Source organism: Rhamphochromis sp. 'chilingali' (assembly GCF_963969265.1).
Source record: "Rhamphochromis sp. 'chilingali' genome assembly, chromosome: 3".
In the NCBI taxonomy this organism is placed as follows: Eukaryota; Metazoa; Chordata; class Actinopteri; order Cichliformes; family Cichlidae; genus Rhamphochromis; species Rhamphochromis sp. 'chilingali'.
In genome coordinates this window covers 15,533,798-15,548,149 of record NC_137931.1, presented here as the reverse complement: position 1 = coordinate 15,548,149, position 14,352 = coordinate 15,533,798, and the positions used below count along the sequence as shown (strand labels likewise).

Below are 14,352 nucleotides of genomic sequence, written 5' to 3'. Positions count from 1 at the left end.
ACCCTCCTCCCAGCCCCCCAAAATGAAAAGCTTTCATGCCTGTCTGTGATGCTTTAGCAATAAAAAGGACATTAGTGAATAACCAACCTTTTCTATCATTTATTGGCTGTTGGATGGAAAGAAAAATTAACAAAAGTAAAATTGAATGAAAATAATTCACAGTTCGGTCCAAAAACAACATCAAGCACCAAAATGAGGCCTGGGAAAAGGAAGGTAAAAAGTCATGGCCTTCAAACAACTGTGCAAAAATTTTTCCAGATATTTGGGAACAGTGAGCCGTAAACAAATACAAGTCATTTATCTTAATCTCACACCTTTGCACACTGTGGGAAAATGTTATACATGATGTAGGGGCGACTGACAAGGGAACGATTGGACATGTTGGTATATGGCGCTGGACTCCACCAATATCTGCTCTGAGATACAACCTATAGCTGCTTATTCTGAACTCGGATGCACATGTTTGTGCACGTGATGCTCCGAGCATTAGAAAGAACGAGCTCTCTGGTATGACAGCAGGCATGCGAAAGAGAGTACACGAATGCAAGGCAGTGCGGCCTGCACGTGCATCTTTAAATCCAGTGTGCTGCGCATTATGCTAGAATTCACACAGGTTGTCTAAACAGTCAAACAGCGGATCAATACGCCCATCGATCGGTGGCATTGAGACTGAACTGGTCGTGGCGAGGGGGCAGGAGATTCTCACTAGAGCTCTCTGCAGGCTGCCGGCTGGAGAACGTATACACACGTACTCACACACTCCTTTACGGACACACACATTTACTGCAAAGGTGAGGCTGAGACAAATATTTGAGAACATGTGTATACAGATTTACGAACGTTAAATTTCTTCCTCTCTGCCTACTCGAACAGAAACTCAGGCTTCCTTGGGACACAGACTACCTCCGCACCAGCACAACGCTGCTCATCTCATATGAGCAGATTCAGGTCCTGTCTGTTCAAGTCAGAGCAGTCTGCCAGCAGTTTGTCTCAAAGTGAGGGCATCCAGTCAGCTTCAGCAGCTGAATATCAAGCTGCCTGCCGCCACGTCTCCTTGCGCTCAACTGACACAGTCGATAGCTCTGCATTATTCATGGGGACGGCGGGGGCCGATGAGATGGCCTCTCACTGAGGGCTGGATTTCAACAGTTCCAAACTTTACACGGGCTGGCGGACGCGTGACACCTTCAACAACTGCTTATCGTCAGCGAAAATGACAACCTAAGGCACAGGGAAGGGCACGGACTTTAAAGGGGAGGCTCGGGGAGGAATTTGTCAGAGGCGCATCTGTAGGTTTTGAACGAGGCTCGAAGACTGACACCATGGTTTTAATGTGACCCTTTCACAACTGACTGATGTGCCATTTAAATAACAGGCAGTGGAGCAAAAATAGCCCCTCTCTAAGAAAATAAAGTACATACGACTTTCTTGTCAGCTCTTCTTGTTTGCTATCAAGTCAATAAACACAGATCACAAAGCTAACATGAAACCCCGAGTATCTTTTAGCGATAATAAAAAAGAAAACAAATCATAATTTGAAATGTTGCTCAGCTACGTTTGCTTATTTCCATTACACAGACTCAAAACATCAATTAGCTAAACTGCGTCCGTTCAAAAAAGGAGGAGGGGAAAAAAAAGAACAAGTTAGGGAAAAAAAGAGAGACTGTTATTTGGAGTAAATCAAACACGACGCAAAGAGAACCAAAGGCAATAAAGAACGTCAGGCTGCTTGATATCAGATCTCGGAGGAGAAATTTGATGGGCACCGATGAGCAGAAGGCATCTCGGGAGGATTGGACAAGGGAGAGATTTAATGTGATCATAGGGGACGCTCATCTTTCAGGGAACGGGGTAATAATGAGCAATCAATAACATCCCTAACAGAGTTAGAGCGAGTGGCTGACAGCAGATGTAAGGCTCCGGCTAACAGGCTACGTCTGATCTCACATTACCACACTGGATCTGAGTTTAACAAACACACAGGCGTGCAAAGTGTGTATAAATGCACAGACAGCATATGGATACCCCACCCCTCCACCCCCCACACACACCTACACACACTCTGTACTTCTTACACACTGACACATGCACACAGCGCACAATCTCCTTAGGTGACATCCAGCAGCAACGTGTCACTGTCTATCGATCAAGAGCTGTAATCACATTCACGGGTGATGAACACAGTTCGGTATTGTGAACACGGGCTTCTGTTTATCCGGTGACTGCAGATTTCACGGCCTAAAATGACAACCAGGATATAAAAAGTACCCAGTAAATAAAGCTCAATGTCCTGCTCACTGCTGTTTCCACCACTTAGACTTAGCTATCATGTAGACTCAGTTTGAATAGCTAGAAGTGACTTGACTAACACGTTACAAAAAAGCATTTCAGCATGGCTTAAGATTAAATGTTCAACAATCCCAGGGTTTCCTCCAGAAATATTAATTTAACTGTGAAAAGTGTTATAGGAGAGCTTATTTTCCACTTTAGAGGAGGACACACCAGTGAGCCATTATTCACATGCAGCAATGCATGCATAAACTACCCCACTGTTATCTGCAATTATTTGATACAAGTGGACAGATAATGGTTAAAAAGTTAAAGATAAGGTAGTAGACTAAAAAAATATATCCCCTAATTTAATAACTGTAGCTATTTTATCCAGAGATTCAGCATCACAGAGGTCTAGAAAAATACTTAAGAGTCAAGAAAATGGCTAGAATAATAAAATGCCTAATCTTCTGTTAATCAAAGCATTTTAGCTGGAAATATTTTCTTTTGATTAATTTGATTAATCCTTTTATGCTAAGATCTGGCCGACAGTTGATGTATTTAAGCCGCACTGAAACAAAAGTCAAATCTACTTGTACATTTAGATCATCACAGAACAATGCTGCTGATGTAACTGGCAAATAAATTACCACTAATTTAACACAATACATGTTTACAAGAGAAACATAGCATTAAGGTTAGCTTCTATAGTTACGCTCATTTCTTATAGCCTGACTCAAGGAGCCAAAAGATGATTAAAGAATGCGTTCTCAATGACCCTGAAGCTGTGAACCAAAACACCAAATACTATTTTCTCTGCCTATTTTGGAGTGACAAAGACCAGGGCCTTGATAACAGTTTGGATGTGCACGTTTGCATGCGATTTCACATATTTGTGACATAGCATGTCTCACAGTGGCAAAGCAGTTTTAGAAAATCAATTATTTTCTTCTTCCCATATTACTGTGCCGCTTCGCTGTCAGAACCTTTTCATGAGCATTTTCTGCTCCCTAAAAGCAGAGTCGGACGACGAGGAGGAGAGAGAAAAGGGCACGAGGTATTTATTGAGGAGATGAGTTGGGACACAAGATAAGGAGTGACTCTGCTGGCCTGTTCGAAGACGAATGTCATTCCACCACTGAGGTCCCATGAGGGACATGAGTCAAGGCTGAGGAACGAAGAGGCTGACAGAGGAGCCAGAAATTCAGGCTGTGATATTTCCATTTTTGAAAGTTACGATATTTGTTACTGGAAGACAAAGCCAGTACGGCGGCACCATATAACATCTGAATTCTGCTTTTACACTCATTTCTTCTTCACCTTGAGTTCTCTGCTCCGAACATCCTCCCTGCACGCTTTCGTTGAAAAAGCTGATTGACACCAAGCCTATAGGGAGCTGCATTTTGTAAACAGTATCATGTCGTTGCAGATGCTCCAGCTTTTGTTAACAACTTGTACTAACAGCTGACCAGATGTGTCCGAGGGTTGCAGCGTCTCCTAGCAACAGTAAAATGTTCTGGCAGAACGGGCAAATCTGAAAGCACAAAACAGATTTCTATACTGTGTCTGTCCTTTACTGGCCAGCAGAACATCAAACAGTGAGGCCACTGGTAATGTAAGTTTAATCTGCACTCATTCACTACCTGTTACACTTTGCTGTCCCTTGCACCCTCCTTAATCAAAGCTATAGCACAGCATCTCATCAGGTTGTTAGTTACTCTGAAGCTCTCAGAAGTTGCTATGGGCCTCTTATCTTATCAGTCAATCTGCAGCAGCGTGCAGGAAATGAGACACACAACAGCAATACTGCCAACAACACTCATCTGTCAACATACACTGGCTCAATTACCATACTGTAGCACAATTCAGGACATGCAGAACAGCAGCCAAGTGGATAAATTGAATTGCTGACGTTATACAAGCTAAGTCATTAGCGTATCTGTCACCGGTGTATCTGTGCAACAGTAAAAGTGGTCAACTTTTTGCCGCCCGGACGTAAATCTGCATTTTTCTAATCATTGGGAGTGTGCATTTGTTTTGATTCGGCATCCTCGTATTACCGACTTGTTTGCAGGCTCTGTCTGCAGACAGAAAAAGGCAGGGGGGAAAATATATATATATAAAGAGGAAGGCGAGCAGATACACAGAGAGAGAAACAAAGCGTGAGACAAACCCATACAGTGATACGGAGAAAAGGGGAGAGAGATACACATGCAGGGAGATAAAGAAGGATGCCTGGTGTATGTACTGCATCCCAAGGGATCACTTACTCAGTATAGACACTTTCATTGGCCAAAACCTCTTCTCTTCACACACACACACACACACACACACACACACACACACACACACACACACACACACACACACACACACACACACACACACACACACACACACACACACACACACACAATCCCTCCAAGCAATATTCCTGTAAGCACTTGTCCACTGAAAATCACTGCAAGTGAAGTGGAGAAGAGGAAGGAACAGAGGAGGCTGCTAGAATACAGGGAAGTAAAACAAGGAAAAAAAGGGATCAGGAGGAAGCAGGAGGACACCTGGCTGGTGTCCAGGGGAATTAAACAGTCTGTTTACTGCTCTCAGCGCCTCAGCACTGCTATGTTAGCCTAATGGTACGGACATGAAGCCAATTGATTTGTAGACCAATAGACCTCTCCCACAGCACAGGCAGATTACCTAGATCACTGGCTCTGCATCGAGTAGACATCGCTTCTCATTTGCGCCCCACAGGCAGTGGAATGTGAAAAGGGTTTTTGTGTGTCTGTGTGTGGGCATGTTTGTGTATATGTTCGCGTGCACCTGGGATTAGAATGTGTTAATTCGCAAACTCCATACACTTACAACCAGGTGACCCTTATTTCAATTATTTTCCTTCAAATTATGTAAAATCCTTTATGGAGGATTAGCTACATTATATTATTTTCATATATATATATATATAATATATATATATATATATATATATATATATATATATATATATATATATATATATATATATATATATATATATATATACACACACATGTGGTTTAGTTCTGTAAAAGGGTTAAAACCGCCACTGATGTGTAAGTGCTCTGAAATTGTTCAACCTGTACAGCAGGTTATGTCCTACAACTAGGGCTGCTCGATTATGGCAAAAATGATAATCACGATTATTTTCACTGAAATTGAGATCTCGATTATTTGACGATATTTATTTAACCCTTTAAGACCTACCATAGAACCAAGTCCGCCAGAGCTTATATTATTTTTTTACATGTTGTAGTGCCATTTGTGGGAGCATTTCAAGTTGCTATACAACTGTTATAGCCCATATTTGAATAATATGTATGCATTAAGTCCATAGTAACTACATTAATTGCAAAAAAGTGCAATAAACTACAAAAAAAATTAAAAATCGTTTTTGCTTTTTTTTTTTTTACATATATTTCTACTTGGAGAAATTTTCAGAGGCTTATCCCTCAAAACTTTAAATGCAAAAAAGTTGCAAAAAATAGTTTACAACAACAGGAAATTTATTTTGAGTGTCTTCATAGTTTTATTTTGGAGATACACCAATTTTTATATACACTGCAGGAAAAACGAAAAAACAATCCTATGATGCAAATTTGCAAAGAAAACAGCAGGTGCATCAAAATAAACTATTTCCAGCACTGCAATTCGAGTTCTAAGCATCCCAGAAACTATTCAGAAAAGTCAAACATGACCAGTATAACCAGCTTATCTTTTAACCAGCCCTTTTAAGGCCTACAAGTAAAAAACTACATTTCCGCGAAAATGACGTCACTTCCGGTTTCAGGGAGGAAATGGCCGACATGTGATAGTTCGTGCTGACGTCTGTTTCACTGTGGGAAGTGTTACGAACAGCTGATCGGATCGGCAAAGCGTGTTTCTGGAATATTATGTTTTTGTTCCTGCAAGCGCTTTTTATGCAGTTTTTGCAAAGCTTTATGTGGAAGGAAACCGTGACCGAGGACAAGCTGATGGCATAAGATGTAAGTACAACTCCTCCGGTTTCATATGCAAAACAAATTATTGCGCTAGCTTACACGGTTCCGGTTCTACAGGGATTTAAAAATAGTTACACAAAACTGAGCGTGCTGCTCTGACCGGCTTCAATGACTTTAGAAACTAATATAAAATAGTGTGCAACACCACTGAAGTTTTTTTTTTTTAACCTCTCTTTTCAACCAACGGCAGTCACTCTCCTCTCCAAATAACTTCTGCTTAGCTTTCCGAGCTTCCCTCGGGTCCTCTTAATCAGCGGTCTCCAACCTTTTTTGCGCCAAGGACCGGTTTATGCCCGACAATATTTTCACGGACCGGCCTTTAAGGTGTCGCGGATAAATTAGGGAGGGGCTAATAATCGGCTCAGTCATTTTTAATGATCGTTGAAAGCCCAGATCGTAATCATGATTAAAATTCGATTAATTGAGCAGCCCTACCTACAACTATATGGGATATTACCTGTCATTGTAATTATTAAAGAATGGAAGCTTGAAGACAGGAGACGTGTACCTTCTAACATGTTATGAAAAGAAACTTTGGCCAAAATATTACCTAATCAAGTAATTTTAGTACCTAGGCATTGAACAGGTTTCATAACTGTGGTCAAAAAACCCTGAAATAGTAAGCAAACACACACACACACTCACACACAAAAAAAGACAATAAATAAATTTAAGCCATGTTCCCACTCACAAGACAAACAGGTCCTCTGGCTGAAAGCCAAGCCACCACCACACTGGGGCTAGAGTTACAAATGTAAAAATGCCTCAATATTATTTCAGGTGCCACCAAATATCCAGTTATTGTGCCATATATGTCTAAGAAAACAATGATTTTTAGGCTTATAGCATCAACACATACACTCAACAACAGGTTAAAAGCTAGCTCCTGAAAAACAGTATGTCTGATAGTGACATGAAAAGAAAAAGAAAGCACTAGTATGCAGAATGTATGGTAGTCTTCTGTTTTTATTGTTCTATGCACAAAGTATAGAAAGCAATTAGGTAAACACATCTATAGTTGAAATGCTAAGCTAGCTTAACTGTGTCTTGCTAAAACCATTTTTGCAGCCACAATCAGGGACAATAGAAAACTGAGACATGAGGTTCTGAGACATGAAGCTGCCTCGCCCCGTCATGTATGGTTTACTCAAACCATCCATCTTAACCTTCCTGCCTTCTTGGGACCTTTTTGTGCCACTGCTATGTGTTAAATGGCTGCCATTTCCACTGTGTTCAGTGGAATATAACCAAACTTGCCACAGGATAGTTTTTACCTGTCAATGTTAATATTCCAGTGTGAATTCCTTAAATCAGCCTAAAATGGCTGAGCAGCAGAAATCCCCACACCCATCACCCTGGGGACCATTTTCTGCCCATTGACTTCCATTATAAACGCTATTTTTCAACCCCAAATTATCATCATATGATTTTATTTTTTCTTCTTTTCTTGGATGTCAATGAAGACTCAGGGCCTTGAAGTTTTAATTTTTAAATTGCAAAAAAAATGCAAAAAAAATAATGGCAGGTCAAAATGTATGTTGGTGCCAATCTTTGGTCCATCTAAAGGCCTACTTATAATGACAATCACATATTACTTCAACTGGTTTTTTGTGGAAATATTTAGTTTCGTTTTTTGGTTTTTGGGGCTTATAACACAGGGCGCTCATGTAATAACACTGCGATTTGAAGGGTTAAAACAACGAAAATATAATTAAAACTTTACATGAATATTTCAGGGAGAAGTAGTTTTACAAGGTTGGCTAATTTAAAGTGGAATAAAATATGGATATATGGTCTTTTTATGGCGTGGCTGAGAATGGTCCCTAGGGTGATGGGTGTGAGTTTTTTAAAGGATGGCAGGAGGGTTAAACTGGGAATTTAGAAATCAATGAATAATGTTTCAAAAACTTTTACAAGTGGGTATGAAAATGTCATTGACATAATGATTCCAATCCAATTTAGAGAAGAAAAAAAATATTCCATTGTGATATAAAAGAAAAAAAAAACCTGACTGTGGATTAAAAGTATTTTTTCCCGTGACACTAAACAGATGATGCTTAAGAACTGATAGTACAATTACTGTGGAAGTGTAACATATGGCTCCATGCGTGATGCACATCTGTGGCATCAGCAGTGAATGTGGTTCCAAACTGAATGTAGAAACCCAAACGACAAAAAAACAAAAAACAAAACCTTTCTGTAGGACAATGACAGACCACACACACTTGAAGCTACATTTATCCCTGTGTATGGCCGAATACTAAGAGCAATTCCACATTCTCCACAGTTTTCACTCATGTTACTGTCCCAGTTGATAAGCATGAAAATCCATTTATCTACAAAGGAACTGTATGGTCTGTATTTGACAATGTCTCTTTCATGGTCCCTTGCAGAACCCCTTTTTTTGTTCACAAAGCCACCCAACTGACTCCGCCACATCTGTAATAGACCACACTCATTTGATATAGACATATCAAGCAACTTATTGCAAAAGGTTTTTGCCGTGCATCAAGAGGAGCGGAGCTGGCCGACAGAAGCGGTGATACGCTCTGAACATAAAAGAACAATGGGCGCGGGGCAGATGCAGTTAGACGAGAAAAAGACACAGTGGACACCATACAGGGCTGCACATGTTTGCTGGCATGAATGCATGGACAGAAAACCTAATGGAGACATGCTAAGGGTGACTGTCATTCAGCTTTCTCCTCTGTGTGAGTCATTCTCCTGACTGCTGGGTGTGCAGGAGAACGGGGATCCAGAATTAGGCCTCTGGGGAGGATGAGGATGAGGAGGAGGAGCCATCAGATTACTGATTAGAGGGTGGGGAAGTGGTGGGATTAAAATGTGCATAGGTATAGACGGTAGCCCGACTAATGCAGCTCACAGCTCAGGAAAGGGCTTCGTCGAGCTTAGCTGTGGGAATTATAGCGTGCTTAATGCACTGACAAAACTGCACAGGTGGAAATGTTGCAAAAAAGAAATACAACTCTCCTGGAGATTCTTATCGTAACACCTTCCTCAATGTTATTCATTGCTGATCTAATCCATATTTGTGTAAATGAGCTGCACGGAGCTTTACAACACAAGGCAGACAGAAAAACCTTTGAGACTTTGGTATTAACAATGATGCTACGTCGTAATCACCCTCTGGCTAATGCAGCTAATGAATGAGAAAACGCTAGCAGGCTAACGGCTCTAATTCTCCTTCACAGGCTATCATGTTGCAGCCCGGAGACAGATCAATACCATTTGCTCAACACACAGGAGGCCTGGGAATCTATAAAAGGGCTTTTATTGAGTAATTAAACACCCATTACTGTCCCGTGCAGCCAAACAATAAATTTGATCAGCCTCTCAGGCACAGATCCAGCCCGTGATTAATACACAGTGCATGCATGACATAAAAGACCGCAATGACATTTTGGCTGTTTTAGACCCTAGAACAAGAGTTTGGTCCTTACAGCGGTTGTTTTCAGGTTCCATGTTATAGTCGCACCTTTGGGAAGCTCAGAGAGCGATTTTGTGCCTGTCCAGCAGCCTGTCTGACCGTCCTGGCCTGTAGTTTGAATCCCACCAGTACCACCAGTTACAGACACACCCTGCTTTTAAAAGTCCGGAAGTGAAATTTTAAACCTCGGTCAGTAACCCTGTAAAGGCAGTAATGTACTTCCAGGTGTTGTTGCTAAACAGATCCTGTAATTTTGAATATTTTAAAACATTTATATTGTGTAGAGGGTTTCATTTTTCCAAGAAAAAAGCAACAATACACACGACTAGTTTGGAAAACACTTGAATTGTCCTATGACTTCTAATGTCTCTACTTATTTATTCACACATTTCAGAGTTACTGAAGGCTGGATACTGTTCTTCTCAACATCCTTTTCGAACACTTGCACAATTGAAAATCCTGTTACAATCCCATCCTTGTTGGAGAATATTTAGCATTGTTGAGCCAACAATATGGCATCTGGGTGATTCTCCTAAATATGAATGGCCCATTCACAGGGCTCAATGGAGTTGCTTGGCAAAGGCCCTTCCTCCCCTCCCTCCTCCATACGCAAAACAATATTCAGCGCAGCAGTCTTGGCACTTTTCCCCGAAATCAACAAAAGAGGAACTTGAAGCTGTCCCTGAAACCCTCAAAGCATTAAGCCTCTGTGAGATGCAAGTACTTGGCACAAGCAAAGCGATTTATCGACAATGGGCAAATCATACAGTGCTTTGTGAGATTTAGGGGATACAATAGCACTCCGTTTCCAAAGCACACATTAGTAAGCATGTCATTGGGACCCCCTGGGGGATTTGAGCAGCCTAGAGGATTGTGTAGTGAAGAGGATAAATATATGTTACTGGGCAAGAAGATGGACCATTGCCAGTGACTCCCTCCCTCACACAGCATACTGTGGATTACAGAGTGAGGAATACATTAATAGAATAATCTTCTGACCACATAAACTAACCCACCAACTGAACCCATTTGGCTTGTTAAGTGTATACATTGGAGTGCATCTAAAATCAATTTACAACCATTTAACAGAGCTCAAGAGGTGCAGATGAGGAGAGATTCTCGCCTCACGCACGCACGTACACATGCATACCGAGGGCTTCTGCCACGATTGACAAAAAAACAACAACAACAACAAAAAAACTTGTTATAAATGTGCAGCGCTTGCAGCCATGCTGAACTCTTAGTGCTAAACAAAACCAACAATGGACAAGCAGACGCCCACTCAAAAGTCAATACCATGCGTGCCTCCTCTTCCTCTTGTATGGTTAATGCATGATGCCAGGTAGGGGAGACAGACGGAGAGTAGGATCTCATTATACGCTGCGTGCTATCATTAGCCATCTACCACATGTGTCCATCCTGCCAGCAGAGTCATACAAGCAACATCCTAATGCTCTCGCCCGCTTCCAGTGGGGAAACTTGGCCACACACACACACACACACACACACAGTGCAAGCATGAAACAACATAATCACACACAATCCTCCTTAGCAGGCCTGAACACACACACACACACACACACACACACACACACACACACACACACACACACACACACACACGCACACACACACACACACACACACGCACACATGCAGACGTTAAACAATTTCTCAGCGACTGAGCTGCAGATCGTTTCCTTTTTCATGTCACTGGGAAAAAAACTCATATGTACAAGTTTTTGATTGCTGGTCAAACAAAAGACAGTCAACAGTTTCATTTTGAAATTGAAGCTGAGGCAAATTTAGAGCTTGGCATTAGTGTTGATTGTACAGCACTTAAATGCAAATAAATGGGAATGTTAAGAATTATCGTCAAAAGCATGACAACAGTGAAATTTCTGTTTTAACTCATAACTCCGCTAACAAACGCTACTTATTCACAGCAGAAAAAATGAGATACATAAATCTTTTGTGTCTCTTGCTTTGCTTTAAAAAGCCATAAAAAGACTATAAAGTTATCACCTCAAGCTAGACAACATGTGACTCAAATTTTTTTTTCTTCTTCTTTTTTTTTAACATTTTACAAACCAAACCAGTAAAAAATAAATAGATAAAAAAAACGTAGCAACCCTGCAATAGCCACAGTCAAATTTGGAGCTCTTTAGCAATAGAAGTTGTTTTTGCTCTCGCTCCCAGTTTGTGTCCATCTCCCTGAGGCCACAGGCAGCTAAGTGATGCTGTGCCACACGCCCAGCCACTCAACATCCTTTGTGTCCATCCCCTGGCAGCCTTCCAAGCTCACACAGACACCCATACACACATACAAATTCACTCTCGCGCCAAATGAGCCATTGTTCATTAACACGCACGCACACCTCAACCGCCTCAGACAAAAATAAATAGATAAATAGATAAAAATAAAATAAAAATAAGAAGTGCTGCTGACTTACTTTCCATTTGCCAAAGGTGTCCTACTAATCAAGATATTCAAACTGAGTGGCGGATTGGGGGTTTGTGGGGGGGGGGTTGCAGACGGTCACTATCTGGCCAAGCCTCGCTGTTAGCAAAATCAGATCATCCAGTCAGAGCCGCAAAGGGAGAGCAGCAGCAAGGCATCACAGTCAGCTCCTGTCTTGCTCTTTAGCTGCTGTTTTCTTTGGGCCAGTGCTTTTTCTTTTTCTTTAAAAAACAACAAAAAAAAAGAGGCTCTCGTCGGGGTCCTCCGTCGTCAAACCAAATGAGCGGCAGCCCCTTCGCACACTTTAACAAGACTTCCATGGCAATAACCTAATTAGAAATGGTGCCTTCTCATTTCAAGGCACAATGTAAAGGATAAGCTGTGAGCTGCCATGTCTATTAAAGGTCTAATGGTGTGGAATATTTTTCCTTTTTTTAATAAGTCCTTAGCATATTTAACACTTCCAAACGCAGAATGCTTTAATATCTGCCAGAGAATCCGGGCCACGGGTGGTGGAGATTGCTGGTGAAGAGTAAAGGGAGGTGAACGGAGGTCTGTTTAAAATTCAGAAATAGGGGGATAGCAAAAGAAGGTAGGAGGGAGGAAAAAGTATAAAATAACTGTCGCTTTGATTTGATTAAAACCTATGAAAAACGATGCATTACATAAAATGAGAAACTTCAAACATTTTGTGGGGATTCAGAGTTCAAAGAAATGGAGATAATGCTTTTTAATCCTGGAATTAACATGGAAATGAATTTGACAGGATGTCTTTTAGAGGATGGTGTGCGTGCATGTGTGTGTGTGTGTGTGTTGAGAGGGGGGTAATAAATCTGTAAATTTGGCTACATTGGTCATAGATCAGTTTCTGCTGCATTTATTGCAATTCTTTCCTCATTTGTGTCAAACTTAAATTCATGACTTCACATCTTTTAACGTCTAACTTTTTCTTACATGTTTTTTCCCGTTTTATAATAGCACCAAAACCTGATGAACCACGTCTGGCAGTGTAAAAGCACAATCTTAGCACTGAGCATCACAGGTTACAGCAAGATCTTTGGTAGTAAGCTGTAGGTATTACTCCTCCACTGAGTCAGTCTTATGTGGCTATCCCTTCACTTAAGAACACCCATCAGATTTTGACTGGATAATAACTAGTCAGTACTGAGAAGGAGAGATGCCAGGAAAAGTGAATAGGAATCAGAAGAGTGTGTAAAAAAGGTTGAGTCGCAACACAGGGAAAAGAGGAAAAAAAATAAAATTTATCAAGCGGCAACTGTCAGTCACAAAAAACAAAACCCCCATGTGAAACTATGAAAAAAAAAAAGATGCAGCCAGTGTAGCAGGGAAAAGAGGGGAGGAGGGGGAAACATAGAAAGAGGAAGAGGAGGATAGAGTGGATCACAGTGTCAAGGATTTTAAGGAATTGGCGTCCACTCATCTACGGAGAAACACAGGCAGCGGCCCTACCGACAGCTACCTGCCGTCTCTGAGAAGAGGAACTTGGATCAGCGAGGAGGGGGCTGTCAGCTAGCACGCAGGGAAACACACAAAGACTACACAGCCTCGCTACAGTTAGCTGACACACAGCCCCAGCACTGTCTTCTGGGACAGAGAGAGAGAAGAACGAGGGAGAGAGAGGAAGAGAGAGGGAGGAAATAAGTGGACAAAGAGTGAAATAGATGAGAGAGCAAAGAGACAAGATAGGCTGACGCACTGTCGAGCAAACGCGGAGAAAAGAAGGGGAGCAGGGAGGGGAGGTGGAGAGATGGAAGAGAGCGAAACAGACAGACAGGTCCGAGAGGGATTTGTTCTATTTGCATGCGCCAGGCTCCCATGGGGTCCAGCTCCGCTCAGCAAGCCAAGAGCACAAAAGATAACACTTAACATATTTGCTAAAAGATGACAACCCTGCCTGGATCTCATTTGAAGAGGCCCCTTTGTCAGGATGCTCAGACAGGAGAAATCCACTGATATGGACGTGGCAAGGACCAACAAATGTCTCTCTTTCTTTCCTTCCTTCTCCCTCTGTCTGAAAAGCCCGGTATTCCCCCCCCCAACATGCACATCCCCTTACATCTGGCAGGAGTCCCGCGGGGCAGACTAGATCGCACGCCGGTGGTTGCAGGATGGTA

At 41.7% G+C, this 14,352-nt stretch overlaps 1 protein-coding gene across 6 annotated transcripts in view; it reads right to left on the bottom strand.

The window, feature by feature from the left end:
* The window catches only part of LOC308393944 (fidgetin-like), a gene marked incomplete at its 5' end in the record, with an annotated part of 79,658 nt that overhangs the window by 16,351 nt on the left and 48,955 nt on the right, over window positions 1-14,352 (bottom strand). Inside the window, one exon of one of the 6 annotated variants that reach the window (XM_080878016.1) lies at window positions 9,770-9,861. The exons of the other annotated variants lie outside the window; for them this stretch is intronic. Within the exon in view, the coding sequence (XP_080734142.1) occupies window positions 9,770-9,791 (22 nt within the window). Of the gene's footprint in view, window positions 1-9,769; window positions 9,862-14,352 lie in introns of those variants that run through there. 6 annotated transcript variants of the gene reach the window in all.